General features: G+C 41.2%; 1 protein-coding gene across 6 annotated transcripts in view; it reads left to right on the plus strand.

Annotated features, from left to right (window-relative positions):
* The window catches only part of DNM3 (dynamin 3), a 501,537-nt gene that overhangs the window by 69,692 nt on the left and 412,870 nt on the right, over window positions 1-18,975 (plus strand). For all 6 annotated transcript variants that reach the window (XM_040984259.1, XM_040984258.1, XM_040984260.1 and 3 more), the window contains exon 2: window positions 11,368-11,441. In XM_040984259.1, the coding sequence (XP_040840193.1) occupies window positions 11,368-11,441 (74 nt within the window). The remainder of the gene's footprint in view (window positions 1-11,367; window positions 11,442-18,975) is intronic.

Here is an 18,975-nt window from a genome sequence, read left to right on the forward strand (position 1 = left end):
TAAACAGATTGCTAAATGTAGTTTATACATTTGAGTTTTTTTGGATATCCTCTGAGAATATAAAATATTTAAGAAATATTTCAGTAATATCCTGTGATAAAATGTTTTCTGATATAAAAATTTTAATATCATTTTTATGAAAAGAAAGAAATCTGTATTTAAAACTCTACTGTGCTTTCATACACAGTAGTCTGGCCATGTTGAATTGTTTGGCTTCTATACAGCTCCTTTGTTGCATGTCTGCTTCCATTTCATTCTTTTTTCTGTTTTATTTCCTGTATTGAGTGTCTGCTATGTGACATATATGGTAGTAGGGAAAAAATAAATGGCATCTTCTCTGTCCTCAGTAAACTTAAACTTGAGATTAATGTCGCCAGTGATAGAAGTGAGAACAGAAGGCCTAAAGCTTGTTAGAAAGCCAGACATGATATTATGTTCTTTGTGTTTTGTTGAGTTCTAGAGTCAGAGCATGACCAAATGCGAGAGTTAGCAGAGGTTTTAGAAGACAGATGTTCAATCCTCATAATTTAAAGGTACAGACAGTGCGTCTCGTGGATTAAACGCCCTGGTGAGGACACAGTTGGAACCTAAGCTGCTTGTTGAGCGTTGCTCTTTCCATACCCTATCCTCTGTGTATTGTGAGATTGCCTGCCCCGATTCCATGCTGTCATACTCTTCTATGTGGTTTGTGTTGTTAAAGACCTCTTGTTGTAATGCACATACTGAACTGTAGACATTTACCATTATTGGTTTTGTTACTTGAAATTATAATTGGAACAATTAGAGATATGTCAGTGGAAAGGCTGTGAAAGGGAACCATTAAGTGCTAATAAATGCCTCTCCTCATGCTGTTGGAGATCTTTTCTTCTCTCAGTGTTTGAGCTCTTTACACTGGTGCTTTCAAGTGGCTAGAAATAACACTTGCCACACACTTGTGGAATACTCTGGATGCCAGGGGGTTCATTTCGTTCTGTATTTGAATTGAACACACTGAGTCTGGAATGTGTGTTGATTCTTTCATTGATGTAAGAGATCATTCTGTATTTTGCATTAACCTTTTCTGGTAGAAGTCAGTAGAACAATAATGAGAGCACTTAGGCAATGAAGACTTGAGGTACCTGAGGACTTTCCAAGAAGCAAGTGATAGTTAAAGTAGAGGTATTTATTTTGATGATTTTCCATTTCATAACATGCAAAAATCAAGATGCATTTGGAGAAATTGGACATCATTTACCCTAAAGCCAAATGCTTCTGGTTAGCAAAATATCATCATTATTTGTTGATCATAGCTTCAGAAGTGAATTTGAATAACTAATTACTAAGTGGACCTCAAGATAACTTACCACTACTTCTAAAAATAGTGATAATGATGGTAATGATAATAGTCTTTGAGGTTTACGTGCTTTAATCTCCTTGCCTACATTTCAAAATGTTAATTGCTCTAAAGGCAAATGCTGTCTTTGTAACTCATTTGATAAGATTTATATTGACGTAAATTCATTTACTTGCGAATTTGACATTTGTGACATGAGGCTGTTTAGTTTGTGTTTGTTTATCCTTTGTTTTGTCACAGAAATATTCGTATGTTCAATGGGGATGTTATGTAGTACTTTAAAAAAAATTTATTTGTTTTTATTGGAAAGGCAGATTTATAGAGAGAAGGAGAGACAGAGAGAAAGATCTTTTGTCAGTTCACTCTTCAAATGGCTGCAATATCCAGAGCTGAGCCAGTCTGAAGCCAGGAGGCAGGAGCTTCTTTTGGGTCTCCCACGCAGGTGCAGGGTTTTGGGCCATCCTCGACTGCTTTCCCAGGCCATAAGCAGGGAGCTGGATGGGAAGTGGGACAGCTGGGACACGAGCTGGTGCCCATGTGGGATCACATGTTTTGCTCTAGTCACTGAGCCATTTTGTCGGACCCATGCAGTATTTTACCATTCTAGAGTCAGAAAAATAATCTGATTTGTCTGTCATACCTGGCATATCCTCCTGCTCCCAGCAGCCCCATAAAGTGAAAACGAGAAAAAAGAGTGGCAAATAAGAACTCTGAATTCAAACTTAGACATGTTGGTGCACGCACCAACCACTATCAACATTGCCTTAAAAGGAGATACTTGAAAGCATTTCAACGAAATAAATATTCTATTATTTGTTTATCTAATAAAACTCTAATCATGATAGAGAAATTAAATTCCATCTCTTGGTTCACTTCCCAAATGATCACAACAAATAGAGCTGAGCTGATTTGAAGCCCAGAGCTTATTTTGGGTCTCCCATGTGGGTGCAAGGGCTCAAGTACTTGAGGCATTCTCTGCTGCTTTCCTAGGCTATAAGAGTGTAGCTGGATGGGAAATGGAGCAGCCAGGACATGAGTCAACGTGCATGTGGGATGCCAGCACTAGTGCATTTTTTTTTGAAGTGTGCTGTTATTTTTTGGTTACATGGACTCTTGGAAGTGAGAACAATGGGTCACATAGTTTGGCTCCTGCCATCCACATGGGAAACCTGAATTGAGTTCTCTTTCTCTTTCTGTTTCTCTTTTCTTCCCTCCCCTCCCCTCCCCTCCCCTTCCCTTCCCTTCTTTCCTTTTCCTTTTCCTCTGTCTTTCCTTCTTGGCTCTGGAATAGACCCAGCCCCGGACATTGTGGGCATTTCAGAATGAGCCAACAGATAAGAACTCTGCGTTTATCTTTGTCTTTGTGCTTCTCAAATTAATGAATTAGTTAATTAAAACTTTAAGTGTGCTGTTAGATATTAGGAGAAAGAGCAAATATCGCTGTTTAGTTAGATAATGCTTTGAGGTTCTCTAATAGGAGGTAGTCTAAACACAGAAGGAAATCACTAAAAATACTTGTTTAGGTTAAGAAAACAATCAACCTTATACATGATGGCTCTGTCTTCAGTTATGAATATTTACATACTTATTTAAAGAACCCTTCATAAAATTTTATTGTCCCAGTAAGTTCTGTTTGAATTTCCAGAATGTTGGCTGTTTGCTCACCACATGACTGCTGACTACCTTCTTTGTGTGAGTGCTTCATCAAACCCCTGCCACAAAAATGACCAAGATAGTCTGTGCTCTCAGGGGTTGTCTAGGTGGGGTTGGGATTGGAGTTCATGGTGCTTTGGGAATATACAGGAAGGGCAAGTAAATGTTCTGGCCTGTCAGAAATTTTTTTCCCCACAGGAGGCTCTGTCAATGTCAAATAATTGAGGGATATGTTGGGTGAAGGAAGGGACATTGGAGAAGAGTTTCTGCGGTGGAAGAGTCAACACGTAAACTTGAACTCAGCTGAATCACTAGATGTCCTGGGACGGAAGGTTTACATGAGTGAATAGCAGATTGGTCCTCTAGGGAAATGAGGGCTCCCTGAACCTAATGATTGATCTGCTGAAAGCCCTTTGGTCAATTGCATTCCCTTTGGTCAATCGGATTCCCATTCTTTTTAAATAAAAAAGGTATGACTTTGATGCTGGGTTCTGACTTAGCTATGCCTGTTTGATTTCCAATTAAATCTATTGTTCCCCCCCCCCCGCCAGTGTTTTAGAAAAAATGAAAACCAAAGAGAGCGATGGTGTTGAGGGAAGCTCACTTGTGCTTTGTTCCGTGCTCTGCCTTCTAGCCCCGTACCAATGCCCTGGTTGCAGCAATTCAGCACCAAGGACAGTAGTTGGGCCCCATTTCTTCATCTGAAGCCTTAGTATGGGAGCAAGAAAGTGGGCTGCCTAGAATCAGTGCTGCTTTCCTAGTGAGTTCCCTTGCCTGTGCTTCTGTATTGCTGATTTGATCTTCCGAAGATGGACCTTCTCTGGTCACAGCATGTCGAACTACAAAGGTCCAAGATTCATCTATGAAAAGGGGGAAGGGGGGCCTTTTTCCATTTTGGTTTTAAGTCAGAGCTATGTCTTGTCTAAGCCAAATGAAGATCCCAATTCCAGATCATGTTTTCAGGGATGATAAGAGAATGCTTTTTGGTTTGAGACAAAAGCTATCTGGCTGGGCTGTTTTACATGTATCTTTTTTTTTTTTTTAATATCAGGGAGGATTGATGGCAGCAATGGATGTTACACATTCTTAGTTCTCTTATTCCTTGTTGATGTATATCATAATATTTTGCATGGTTAATATTGCCCCATGCAAAAATGGATTTTTGAGATTAAAAATAAAATCTCACTTTTTTGTGTTTAAAGCAAAACCTACATAGAACACATATAGTTATAGTATGTCTAAAATACTAAGATTAACATAAGAAGATTTTAATAGGAACATATATCAAGTAAGTAGGGCAATAACAAAAAGGAAGTTGACAAACATTGGTCTAAAGAATAGTCTGCCTGGGGCCCAGCACAGTGGCCTAGCAGCTAAAGTCCTTGCATTGCACATGCTAAGATCCCACATGGGTGCTGGTTCTAATCCTGATGGTCCTGCCACCCATTCAGCTCCCTGCTTGTGGCCTGGGAAAGCAGTTGAGGATGACATAAAGGTTTGGGATCCTGCACCCGTGTGGGAAACCCAGAAGTTCCCGGCTCCTGGCTCTGGATCAGCTGAGCTCTGGCTGTTGCGTTCACTTGGGATGGAAGATCTTCCTCTCCGCCTCTCCTCCTCTCTGTATATCTGACTTTGCAATAAAAAAGAAGTCTTAAAAAAAGAAAAGAAATAATAGTCTGCCTGCCTGCCTCTTTTTCTAGTCCAGAGCTGGCTCTCGTGACCCTACACCACAATCCAGGCTGTGCCACTTTGAGCACGTGGCTTCTGTCTGTAAGATTGCCTCTTGCTGTTAGGCTGCTTGCTGCAACACTTCTATCACGTGTAACTGACAAAGAGGAGACGGAAAAGAAAGAGCAAAAGATACAGAGCTCTGAAAGCAGGTCTTTAAAAATCGTTCTGATGTCACTCACAGTAATTGCCCCTTATCGGCAGCAGTTGGCATGGAGATCCTCCATGTGCAGCAAGGTTGGGAAGTGTGCGTTATTTGATTTACCTAATGAAGTTGGAAACCTTGTTATTCCTTACTGAGTTGGGATTCTGGAAGAAAGAAGAGAGAGGAAAAAAGGGTATTGGCCTAGCAGGAATTTTACTAGTTTTGTTTACTGTTCATTTTTGTAGGAGATAATCAGTAAAGTATGGATGTTATCTGCGATGAAGTCAGAACTAAACACTCGTGTTTTATGCCAGGACTCACTAATATAATTTTTTTAAAAAGAAAGCTTACTCATTCATTTATTTGAAGGAGTTACATACACACAGGAATATGTTTTCCATCTGCTGGCTCACTCCTCAGACACCTGTAGCAGCTGGAGCTGGGCCAGGTCAAAGCCAGAGGGAATTGGAGCAGCTTCCAGGACTCCCTTGCAGGTGGTTGAGATCTGAGTACATGGGTAGTCATCTGGTGCTTTTCAGGGTGTGCATTACAGAAAGCTTTATCAAAAGCCAAAGTGGAACTCCTTCCCAGGCAATTTGATATGTATTGCTGGTATCCTAAGTGACAGTTTAATCCACACTGCCTGTGCAAAAAATCTGCTACATTAAATTCTCAAACAAACTGACTTTGGAATTAATTAAACATAATTTAGGTGTTAGTTTCTTGAGAGTGTTTGTCAGTGGGGAGTACATAGCATTTGTAAGCTAAGAGCTGACTTCTTAATTCACCTGATAGGTCTCTGACTCAGAAACTTTTGCATTGCATTCTTTTATTTTTTAAAAATTTATTTATTTTTATTTGAAGGGCATATTTTGCACAGGAGCAGGGGAAACAGAGAAAGAAGGTCTTCCACTACTGGTTCACCCCACAAATGGCTGCAATGGCCAGAGCTGAGCTGACCTGAAGCTGGGAGCCAGGAGCTTCACTGTATCTGCCATGTGCGTGCAGGTCCTATGGACTTGAACCATCCTCCGCTGCTTTCTCAGGTCATAAGCAGAGCTGGATCGAAAGTGGAGCAGCCGGGACGCAAACTGGTGCCCATGTAGAATGCCAGCACCAAAAGGCGGACAGTTAGCCTGATGTACCACTGAGCTGGCACCAACTTTTGCATTCTTAATGATTCAGTGGGAACCACTCATTGCTGATTAATTAGATTTCATGGAAATAAATTGCTGAGAAATTTTGAGGTTTGTGGGTAAAAGCTCAACATTGAAATTTCTTTGATGTTAAAAAATAAAAGCACTATGTTTCCAGAAATTGCATTTGCCACTATGCTTTAGAAAGAAAATGTTGATATTGAATATTTCAAATTATAGCGTGAGAGCAGCTAAATGTGACCTTTTGAAACCTTCTAAGTCCCAATATTCTCAACATATGCCAACAATTTGTAAGGAAGGAAGGACACTGCAGAGGAAAAGTTTTTGACATAATTACTTTTGCCAATTAAAGTGGAGCTATAATGGTTGACAGAATTATGGGATTAGGGTATGTAGTGCAGAGCTGTATTAATAGCATCCTTTAGTGTGGGGGAAATCAGATCCATGACCTCAGTGCTTCTTGGGGCATGGCCGGCCACTATTTGGTCATGATTTTCTGGGTTAGTTTGTTTCTCATGCCCACTTCCTTGTTACCTACCTCCATGTCCTCCATGTCTTTTCTCTCTTTTTTTTTTTTTGGTCAGAGTATCCCTTTGAAGTATTATGGGATAGTAGGCACAAAGTACATATATATATATATATATACAAGATTAAATGAATTGTAAGGAGTACTATGCCTCTAATGTGGATTTCTCTGGGGGAATATTGAGAACTGAAACCTTTTCTTTATGATACTAAGATTTGGACTGATGCTGAGTGTTATGGGGAATCATTTAAAGTCTGGAAATGATGTGATGGGACTTTGTCATGATTGATGTTAGATTGAAGAGTGCTTAAATTTTTAAAAAAGATTTATTTATTTTTATTTCACCAAGTAAGATATATATAGAGGAGCAGAGACAGAGAGGAGATCTTCCATTCATTGATTCACTCCCCAAGCGGCCACAATGGCTGGAGCTGCACTGATATGAAGCCAGGAGCCTCTTCCAGGTCTCCCACGCAGGTGTGGGGTCTCAGGTTTTTGTGCCGTCCTCGACTGCTTTCTCGGGCCACAGGCAGGGAGCTGGATGGGAAGCAGGGCTGTCGGAACACGAACTGGCACCCATATGGGATCCCAGCACATGCAATGTGAGGACTTTAGCCTCTAGGCTACCGCACCAGGCCCCAGGCACTTGTATTTAATGCAGTAAGTTGTTTATAAGATCACTGCAGCAGTGTATGTGAGCATTGCTGGCATCTGGAGTGTTGATTGAAATAGAGAAAGGGTGCTGATTGGTAGAGATATTAAGGTAGAATTAGCAGAAGCATGAATATGAAGATGGAACGTGGATGATTTCCAGGTTCTTGGCATGACTGATCGATGCAGAAGCTTGTGTTGTGATAATGACTGGAAATGCAGGAGAAGACACTGCCTGCTTCATTGGTGACTGCGAAGCCTTCTGCGGGGGCAGGCACTGTGCCATAGGTTTAGCGGCTACCTGCAACACCGTTGTTCCCCGATAGAAGGCAGTTTCAGTTCTGCATGTTAGTGTGCTTGAAAAAGCAGCAGGGGATGGTCCAAGTACTTGTGTCTCCTGCCTTCCAAATGGGAGACCTAGGAGTTCCTGACGCCTGCTTAGTTTGCTCTAGACCTAACCATTGTGGCCATTTGGGTAGTGAACCAGTGGATAGAATATTCTCTCTCTCCCCCTTCCTCTCTTCTTCTTTCTTTCCTTCCCTTCCTCACTCCCTCTCTCTATTGCTCTTTCAAATAATAAGTGTTTTAAAAATCTATTATCTTCACAGGGCATTTTTATCCCAAGTTTCAGTTGTTCAGTCTAATTATGTATTTGTTATCTATCTGTACGTTTCCCCATGTACATAAAGATCAATACATCCAAATATTGATTCCTTATCTACTTCCCCCATGTAGCGTAGATTAATGGTCAAGACCACAGATGCTGGGATCAGATTCTCTAGGCTTGAGTTGCACAGGTCACTGGCAGTTTTGTGGCTGTGTGCAAGTTATGTGGCTTTTCTATGCTTCCATATGTTTATCTCTGAGGTGGGGATAACCACAGTAGCTACCTCACTGTTGTTATTGCAGTTGAGGAGGTTAATTTACATAAAGCACTTACATTGATAATAGTACATGGCAGGTACTATCTGATTCTGTCAGTAACAGTGAGATTTTCCTGAATTTTCTTTGCTATTGATGACATCATTGTTAACTAACTGTCTATAGCAGAAAGGTGAGGTTGCCCTAACTCTCCCATAGCACTAAATACTGCATGAAAGCAATCATTAAGTCCTGTCACTTGTCTTTTCTTATCTGTACCATAACCGCATCAGAGATTCCATTATTATCTACCCGAGTGACTGGCTAGTGATGAGTTTCCTGGTTTAGTCTTCCTGTGCCAGCATTCTCTATGTGGGCCCCAGTGATTCTGGTGAAATGCAAATCCGAGCACTTAGTGCCTCCATGTTCTCAGAGTACACACACTAGGCTACTGCTTATATATTTAGATATAGCCAAAATCTCATAATGAGACTATTGATTCTCTTTCTTTGAAAAAAGATTTCTTTATTTACTTATTTGATTTTTGAAAGTGTTGATCATCAGAGACAGAGTGAGCAAGATCTTCCATCTGCTGGTTTACTCCCCAAGTGGTGCAATAGTCAGGGCTGGGAGCCAGCCAGACGCAGGAACGTGGAACTCCATTCAGGTCTCGTATGTGGTGGCAGGACCCAAGCACTTGGGCCATCGTATGCTGCTTTTCCAGGCACATTAACAGGAACCTCGACAGGAAGTGGAAGAGGTGGAACTTGAACTTACATGCTGACGTGTGTTCCAAGTGGTGGCCTAATCCATTGTGTCACCGGCCCCAGTTTTCCTGTATGAAATCTACTGTGTTTTAAATATTTTTAATAATTTATTTGACAAGGCTAATGTTGTGGTGCAGTGGGTTAAAACTGTCATCTGCAATGCTGATATCCCTTATGGGTGCTCCTTTGAGTTATTGCTTCTCCACTTCTGATCTGGATTCGTGCTGATGCACCTGGGAAAGCACTAGAAGCTTTTATTTTATTTGAAGGCGAGAGAGCAAAAGAAAGCAAGAGAGAGAATGAGAGAAGGGATGGCGAAGGAAGGAGAACGAGAGAAGTGAAGAGCATATTTTTATCTGCTGATTGACTCTGCGCTGCCTGTAGCAGCCACAATGGGCCAGGTTGAAGCCAGGAGACTGGCGCTCAGTCAGTCCAGCTCTGCTATGTGGGTTTCAGGGACATAGTGCTAGAACCATCAACCGCTGTTTCTCAGAGTTCTACAGAGTGGAAGCTGGACTGGAAGCAGAATGTTTCTTTGTATTTACGCAGGCAGCCTGGCAGGGATGCAGGTGTTCAAGGAGAGACCCAGCTGCTGCACCAGGTGCCTATCACCTGGGCTACAGTCTGTGTTTCCTTCACTGATATTTTTCAGTGTGAGTATCTTTGTGTTCTCATTAGATGTCAAACTTTGGCTGCACCATAGTGTTTACATAGCAGGAAGACATGCATTCTGTGTCTGTTTTAGCAGTCTTATTTCTTAAGGTGTTTTTTTTTTGAGGGGTGAATAAAAAATAGTTTTATGCCAAGTGGCATTGTTTAGGGAAGATACATGCTGGTAGGTTTATTATTCATTTCAACCCAATGCATACAGTTCTTTATATTCATAGTTTTTCAAAGGTTTATTTATTTTTATTGGAAAGTCAGCTTTACAGAGAAGAGACAGAAGGGAAGATTTTCCATCCACTGGCTCACCCCCTAGTGGCTGCAGTGGGTGGAGCTGAGCTGATCCAAAGCCAGGAGCCAGGAGCTTCTTCCAGGTATCCAGCACGGGTGAGAGTCCCAAGGCTATGGGCCATCCTCAACTGCTTTCCCAGGCCACAGGCAGGGAGCTGGAAGGCAAGTGGAGCAGATGGGATATGAACCGTTGCCCATATTGGATCCAGGCACATACAAGGCAAGGATTTAGCCACTAGGCTGCCATGCTAGGTCCACATATAGTTATATATTAACTAAATCATAGCTCTTAGCATCAATGAGAAAAGCCATTACTTTCCTAAAAGCTAGTTGGTATTATTTATTTTTGCAACATGTATTGTAGTACTTTCAAAATAAATATTTGTGGTAGGGGGATTTTCTTCAAGTCTGTATCTGTAATTGTCCATTCTACTATGCCAGTGAAGCTAATTAGATTTGGGGTTAGATTTTGGAACGTTCTCATTGGCCTTTTCCTGCTTTCTATGTTTCTATTCAGTGAAATCTGATTTCAGTTTAAGCTCTGTCCAGCAAGCTTCTAAAATCTCATGGTATGACCTAGAACATTTTTACTCTCTGAATTGTTGCGTAACATCTTGCCTTGAGGCCAGTATTTGGTTCTCAAAACTTGATAAACTTCAGAACCCCCTGGGTGCTTGTTGGAGTACAGGTGCCACTTGCCTTCCCTTGAATATTGTGCATCTACAGGCTCTTGGGTGACTGCAGTTATAATACCTTCTGGTTATCCTGGAAAAATTTCTTAAAACACTGTTTTTGAGTCATTTTGAATGGAAATCTGTGATGATTTTTCCAAGAGTTGTGAAGCATTCTAAATGTGCTTAAAAATTACTTCATAGGCATTTTTGTGAATTCTTGGATATTTCAGCGTAGGTGATGATGTATGTGGCATTTATACAGTACGCTCTTTCCTGCACTTTAATTGATCTAGTACACATTAACATGGCTATTTTAAACATGACTTTTATTTAAAGTTTTTTGTTTTCCAGGAATTGGGATAAACAGAATTGAAGTTGTAATTTTTTTTGCTGTTAATTTCTAAGTGCAATATATACCTTTACTTTATCATATATTTTGTGTATCTGTTCATTTCAGAAGAACTTCAGAATACTTTGAATATACAATCTAGTGTATCTTTAATAATGATTGGTATTTGATAGTACTAATATTGATCTTGAAGTAGAAGACAGTACTGATTTGTTATTCAACATGTTTAAGAATTTCAGCATAAAATGTTTTTTTAACGACATTTTCCTTAAACAAGTGAATCGATAACCCGTAGAAATGTACGGCAATCTTTTATAGCAGACTGAATGAGTGACATGTCGCACTGAAGTCTTTTTGATAACATGCATTGATTAATGTTAGCTATACATCCTCCCACCTGTTTCGTAACTTTACAAATACTTTTTTTTTCTAGCATAATCTAGCATTCTTTATGCACATCAACAAGTGGCAACTTAGGAAAGTTACTGTGGTTCTTGATGAATACATTTATAGTTGATCTGAATTTCTTAATGTCTTAATCTATTATTTATTTACTTATTTGTTTTTAGGGACTTTCTTCCTCGAGGATCAGGCATTGTAACAAGACGACCTCTTGTGCTGCAGCTTGTTACTTCCAAAGCAGGTAATGTGTGTGGTTGCTCACTGCGTGGATGAGTGCATCCCATGACACCTGCTGCCTTCCCCTTCCTGTGTGTGGTACCTTACTGCGTATATAAGCACATCCCGTGACACCTGCTGTCTCCCTTCCTGTGTGTGGTACCTTACTGCGTGGATAAGCACATCCCGTGACACCTGCTGTCTCCCTTCCTGTGTGTGGTTGCTCACTGTGTGGATAAGCACATCACATGACACCTGCAGTCTCCCTTCCTGTGTGTGGTACCTTACTGCGTGGATAAGCACATCCCGTGACACCTGCTGTCTCCCTTCCTGTGTGTGGTTGCTCACTGTGTGGATAAGCACATCCCGTGACACCTGCAGTCTCCCTTCCTGTGTGTGGTACCTTACTGCGTGGATAAGCACATCCCGTGACAGCTGCTGTCTCCCTTCCTGTGTGTGGTTGCTCACTGTGTGGATAAGCACATCCCGTGACACCTGCTGTCTCCCTTCCTGTGTGTGGTTGCTCACTGCATGTATAAGCGCATCCCATGACACCTGCTGCCTTCCCCTTTCTGTGTGTGGTTGCTCACTGTGTGGATAAGCACATCCCATGACACCTGCTGCCTTCCCCTTCCTGTGTGTGGTACCTTACTGCGTGGATAAGTGCATCCCATGACACCTGCTACCTTCCCCTTCCTGTGTGTGGTTGCTCACTGCGTGGATAAGCACATCCCGTGACACCTGCTGTCTCCCTTCCTGTGTGTGGTTGCTCACTGCGTGGATAAGCACATCCCGTGACACCTGCAGTCTCCCTTCCTGTGTGTGGTACCTTACTGCGTGTATAAGCACATCCCGTGACACCTGCTGTCTCCCTTCCTGTGTGTGGTACCTTACTGCGTGGATAAGCACATCCCGTGACACCTGCAGTCTCCCTTCCTGTGTGTGGTACCTTACTGCGTGGATAAGCACATCCCGTGACACCTGCTGCCTTCCCCTTTCTGTGTGTGGTTGCTCACTGCGTGGATAAGCACATCCCAGGACACCTGCCGTCTCCCTTCCTGTGTGGCCACTCTGCTGGGGGCAGCTGCTCTCATGCTCTCTAGAGTGTTTCCCTCTTCACTGCTGTCTTAACCCCTTTGATTACATAAAAAGGAAAGTCTCATTGCATAGGCATTCTTAAAAGTTACTATTTTTATGCTTAGAAAATAATACTTGATCATTATAATTTATCTCAGTAATTTAAATATGTGAAAGTTATGATAAAAACTATTAGTATTGTAGGAGTAGAGGGGGTATTTCTTTAATTGAATAAATCCTGTGATGAAAACCGCAGACAGCATGCTTAATGGTAAAAGACTAGAAACTTTCCTTAGAGTATCAGGAAGAGAGGAAAAAATGCATTTTTGCAGTTTCTGTTCAATATCACACTGGAGGTTTTTACCAAGACCCTTGGGCAGCGAAAATTTTAACAGGCTTTTATATTGAAAAGGAAGAAGTAAAATGATCTGCTTTTACAGATACTATTATATGTATACATTATATAAAATATATACATATAAAACTGAGGGGAATCACAAAAATACTATTATAACTAATAAAGGAGTTTCAGGAAGGTTGAAACGCTTAAGAGCATTATCGAAGAATATATTTCATTTCTATACATTTGCAATGAACAATTCAAAAATTAAACTGAAAAAAGCAGTTTCATTCACAACACAAAAAAGAATGCACTATTGGAGAATAAATTCAACAAAAGATATGAAAAACATAGCCGTGAAGACTACAAAGTTTCATTTAAAAAGATAGATGAAAATCTAAGTAAATTGGGAAACATCCCATGATTTTTTTTTAAATAAAGATTTATCTTATTTTTATTGGAAAGGCAGATATACAGAGAAGAGAAACAGAGAGGAAGATCTTCCGTCCGATGATTCACTCCCCAAGTGTGCACAACGGCCGTTGCTATGCCAGTCCGAAGCCAGGAGGCTCTTCCGGGTCTCCCACGCGGGTGCAGGGTCCCAAAGCTTTGGGCTGACCTTGACTGCTTTCCCAGGTCGCAGGCAGGGAGCTGGATGGCAAGCGGGGCTGCCGGGATAGAACCGGCGTCCATATGGGATCCCGGGCGTGCAAGGCAAGGACCTTAACCACTGCGCCATTGCACCGGGCCCCATCCCATGATTCTTGATTGGAAAACTTCACAATGTTCTGATGGTAGCACTCCTAAACTGCCATGTGGATGCAGTGTGTTTCCTGTCAGAATCTTAGCTCTCTTCTTTCTAGAAATGGCATATACTTTAAATAATTTTTTGATGTTATGAATATGTAGGATTCGTGTGGTATTACAGCAAGTTACGTCACAGCTTGCGATGCCTATGCTGCAAAGTGCTGATTCAAATTCTAACTTCTCCACTTCTAATCCAGCTTCCTAGTATGGAGCCTTAGAGGCATCAGATGGCCTGAGCCCTTGGTCCCCTGCGATTGGGTGACCCAGATGGAGTAGCTGGCTACTGGCTTTGACCTGGCTCTACTCTGGCTGGTGTAGGCATTTGGGGAAGTGAATGGACAGATGGAAGAGTTCTCTCTGTTCTCCCTCCACTCTCATTACTCCACCTTTCAAACCAATCAGTAAATCAACCAACAAATCAATCAATCAATCAATCAGTCTGTTGGAGCTGATTCAGAGTAATGGATTCAAATGCCATCATATGGAAATTTGAATTATTTGCAAATTCACCATGCAGCAGTCATTACTGTAGGTTCTGAAGATAAAACAATGAGTAGGAAAACTCCTTGCCCTCCGATGATTGAATTTTAACTGTATCAAGTTTATTTTGGGCTAATGTTTTTGGAAATCCCTGCGTAGTCTATTCTTTTCATAATATGCAGTTCCATGAACTTTCTGAAGACCCGTTATATGCAAGTTTTACTCAAAACAGTTGTTAAATCTGTGTATTTAAAGAGAATGTAAATATTCATTGCACTTTTCTCCTTTTTCATAGTTTTCCAATTTTATTTGATATTACTTCTTTATCTGAAATGTATTTTAATGTGTGATGAAATAATTGTTCCTCAATGTACCTTGTATTATGTTGAAAAAGAAGGAAAGAGGAAGGGAAGGAGTGAAAGAGGAAGAGAAGGAGCAGGAGAGGAAGAGAGAGTCTCATTGCTGGTTCACTGTGCAGTTACTTGCAACAGTCTGGTTTGGCCAGAATCAGAAGCTAGGAACCCGGAATTTTATCCGGTTCTCCCAAATGGGTGGGCATGGACCTAAGCACCTGAGCCATCATCCATTGCCTCTCTGGATTCATTGGCAGTAAGCGTGGGCCTATGTGCCTGAGCCATCATCCATTGCCTCACTGGATGCATTGGCAGCAAGCGTGGGCCTAAGCGCCTAAGCCGTCATCCATTGCCTCTCTGGATGTATTAGCAGCAAGCTTGGATCAGAAGCAGGGCATGGATGGCACCAGGTGCAGTAGGCTAATTCTGCTCTAACAGCACTGGTAGTTTAACATGCAGTACCACACTTGCTCCTACATGGCATGTTTTAACTCCACAGTAATTTGTGAATATTGTTTGTTTTTTATCATGCCAATACTACAGCATTGTATTTTGTTGGTTTACAATTTATTATAAATATCTCTGTGGGAAGATGATCTGTTTTTCACTTTTGAATTTTTACTTAAGGATTGGTTTCTAATTGTGTGGCCAAGTCTAGAATAATTTTGTAAAGACAAAATAATGCCACTTGAATTATTCCAAATCAGTATATCCATTGGGTATAAGTGATGTCTTTAAAGTATTCATTATTCTTGCCAATTCTGGGACCGTGCTGCATCTTCTCATTTCCTCACATCTTTTATGCTTGTTTTGATGGTCTCTGTGTAGTGTCTCACATTAGGATACTTGGTTTTTGTTGTTGTTGTTTGTGTGGTTTAAGTAGGGTTTTTGCCATTATGTTTTCTAACATTTAATGCTAACCTATATGAACTCTGCTGCTTTTTAGTTTTTAATGTAATTTAATGATTTAAATTTTTAAGTTGCCCATCTTGGTCAGCATTTAACTGTAAAATGTCCTGTTTTGATTCTTTAGGGAATTTAGTTGTGAAGTCATTTCATCCACATTTCTTCATATATTCACAAAACTTATATTCATAAGTCTTTATTGTGTGAATAGCAGACTGAGAAAAGAGACTGATTGACCAGACACTGGCAAGCTTCTTTGCAGTGGGAGAGATCTTCTTATATAATGGGCACCTTCAAAGAAAGGTATAACATATGCCTACCCTAGTTAGTTTCCCAAGCTTGTCCCTTTCAGGTCCCTGGACCTTCTTTCCTTATTTCCCATTAACCAATGAAGATAGTATCACACATTCCATCTTTTGCACAGAATAGATGAGGAATCGTTCCCTCAGTGTAAAGTCCCATGAGTATAATCATTTAGGTAACTTAGAATATGTGGCTGCTGCATTATAGCCCTTTAGTTGAAGCCAGATGAGAAGCAGGCTCGTTTGAATGCACATCCTAAGTGAACTGTCTGGGCAAATTCATTGTGGCTGAGGGTCAAGTTGAGAGCAGAGAAAATCCCGAAAGGAGAAAGCTGGTATGTGTGTCTTCTGCTCATACATTCATTTGTGTTTTTTTCTATAAATTTGTTCACTTGTTTTATTTGAAACACAGAGACACAGGCACACACATTGCAGCTCTAAATGCCTGTGGGTCCGGGGACAGGCCAAGGCACACATATTCCATCTCTAAAAGCTTGGGGGTCCGGGGACGGGCCAAGCCAGAGCAGCACTGAGACGTTCTTCTGGATCTCCCATCTGAGTGTCAGGATCTTGGCACATGCTCTGTTCTCCGCTGCTTCCCAGGGTGTGAATTAGCAGGAAGCTGTCATTAGGAGCAAAGCCAGGGCTCAAACCTGGGCCTGAACACTTGATATGAAATGCAGGCATCGTAAGGGGCATATTAACAACTATGACTGTTGCCAGCCCCATTGTCTTAAAATCTTAATTGGGATCAGTTCCATAAAAACAACTTTCTCTTAATTAATCCATTCTACAAATATTTACTGAATGCCTACCATATTTCAAGGAAATGTCATTGTCGTCATGGAGCCATTAGTCTACATTCTGTGGAAAAAATGAAAGAAAAACAAACATAATACTAGGTGATCAAGAGAGTGAGCATTCCAGCTATATTAATGGCTGCGCCGGACGAGCAGTTTAGGCAGGGGAAGATGGGAGCGCATGATGTGTGTGAAACAAGGGCTGGAGGTGAGTGTGGATAGTAGAGATGGCCAGAGAGAGCCAGTGTTGCTCAAACACTAAGGAAACTGGTTGGGCCAGGGACTTTGAAGGAAATGTGCTGTGTAGTGATGTGTGGATTAGAACCTTAAGTGCTAGTGAGTATTGGAGAATGAAAGGATGGAGTGATTGAAGGATTGGAGAGAGAGAGTTGTGATAACTCCTTTACATATGAGGAAGATAAAAGGATACTTTAGTTAAATGGAGCAAGGAGAACATGATGGAAACTGTCAGATTTTTCTCCAGGAAGAAACAATATATTTGTTAATGATGATTATTTTCTTTTTAATTTTCATTAGTTGTGCCTCTCATCTCTTTGAAGTATTATGAATGTGGCCACAACATCCAAAACTGTATTTTGTTGTTAGCTATGAAAAACACTTCTTGGGTTAGGTTATTAATTTATGTTTTCTTTGTATGTTCATAAGAAATTATTTTATATCTAATTTTAAAACTTTTTAGGGTCTGGTGCGGTAGCCAAGTGACTAAAGTCCTTGCCTTGCATGTGCCGGGACCCCATATGGACCTGGTTTGTGTCCCGGCTGCTCAATTTCCCGTTCAGCTTCCTGCTTGTAGCCTGAGAAGGACGGCCTAAAGCCTCAGACCCTTGCACCTGCTTGGGAGACCAGGAAGAAGCTCCTGGCTCCTGGCTTTGAAACAGCTCAGCTCTGGCCATTGTGGCCACCTGGTGGGTGAACCAGCAGATGGATCTTTCTCTCTGTGGCAGGTCAGATATTAGTGCAGTGGTGATGCTAGTACTTGGGGTGCCCACATCTCGGATCGGAGTGCCTGAGTTGAGTCCCAGTTTCAGTTGACTTTCAGCTTCCTGCTAACGCACACCAAGGAAGTGGCAGGTTAAGACTCCAGTGCTTGAGTCCCTGCCATGCATATAGGAGACTCATTGAGTTTTAGGCTCTTGGCTTTGGCCCTACTCAACCTGACATGTTGAAGGCATTTTGGGTAACGAACTGACAGAAGATCTCTTTCTCTTCCTTTCTTTCTCTCACTCCCTTCACTCTCCCCACTTCCTTTGCCTTTTCAATAAAATAATGATGTAATAGTAAACATTTATAAAACATGTTCCCTGTAGTTCACATTGGCATACCTGGCGATGATTCCCAGACCTAGCTCCTGACCTAGCTTCCTCTGATGCAGACCTTGGAAGCGAGTGCCAAGGCTCAAGTTTGTGGCTCCTGCTGCCTCAGCAGGAGCTTGGGTTGAGATGCTTTGGCTCCAGCTCTGCTTCTAGCCATTTCCTTGCATTTGTGAATGAACCAATAGAAGGAGATCTCTTTGTCTGTCTCTCTGTATCTGCCTCCCATATAAACAAAAATAGAAGACTTTGAAATTCTTCATGTATATATATTGAAGTCTTTGCATTCCTATGTTATATTTGGTTATGGTAAGGTATTTTATTGTAATGTTGAAGCAATTTGGACTATTTGCATTTTTTATCACTCTAGTATCAAGTTATTGAATCATCTGTAACTCAAATGGAAGACCTAGATGGGGCTTCTGGCTGCTGGCTTCAGCCTGGCCCAGCTCCAGTTGTTTGGGGAGTGAACTCGCAGATGGATGGTCTATATCTCTCCCCTCTTTTCTTTTAAAAATTAAATAATCTTTTAAAAAAAGGAATTCCCACTTCTACCAACAGGATGGATTTAGAAAAAAAATTTTTTTAACTTTGATACCTTTCTTTTTCTAAAATCAGAATCATAAAATCTACCTCAGAGGATTCTTAGACTTATTAAATAGAAATACCAAAATATGCAATGGTAGTGATGCTGACTGTAGCCAATGAAGTTCTACCTACATACTGTAGTTTTCTAACTATCTGACTTGGTTCTAACTGTCCTGTGTAAGAGTGTCTGTTCTTACGGAAGGAAAAGTCATTGTGTTAGGACACTTTGTCCACCTAACTGCACATCTGTCCCAATGTCCTCAAATTGTACAACACTGGGGCCAGATGCCACCATAGCCCCAGGTGTGGCCTAGGCTCTTGCTATCCATGGCTGCTATACCTGAACCCTGAATCTGAGACATAACTTTCTGGAAAAAGCAAGGCTAGTACTTCTCCTTAATTGGGTATAGAAACTAAAATATATCACTGGGTTTTTTAAATGAGTTGTTAAAGTTAGTAGAAGAGAATCTAAAGAAATAAAGAGGTACACAATTTTTTTTTTGTTTGTTTGTTAACCAGGAGCCTGGAATGTAATCTAGGTGTCTCATGTGAGTCAGGGGCGCCTGAGTGCCTGA

The sequence above is a fragment of the Ochotona curzoniae genome, unplaced genomic scaffold (assembly GCF_017591425.1).
Source record: "Ochotona curzoniae isolate NIBS_2020 unplaced genomic scaffold, NIBS_Ocur_1.0 contig_4105, whole genome shotgun sequence".
NCBI classification, from domain to species: domain Eukaryota; kingdom Metazoa; phylum Chordata; class Mammalia; order Lagomorpha; family Ochotonidae; genus Ochotona; species Ochotona curzoniae.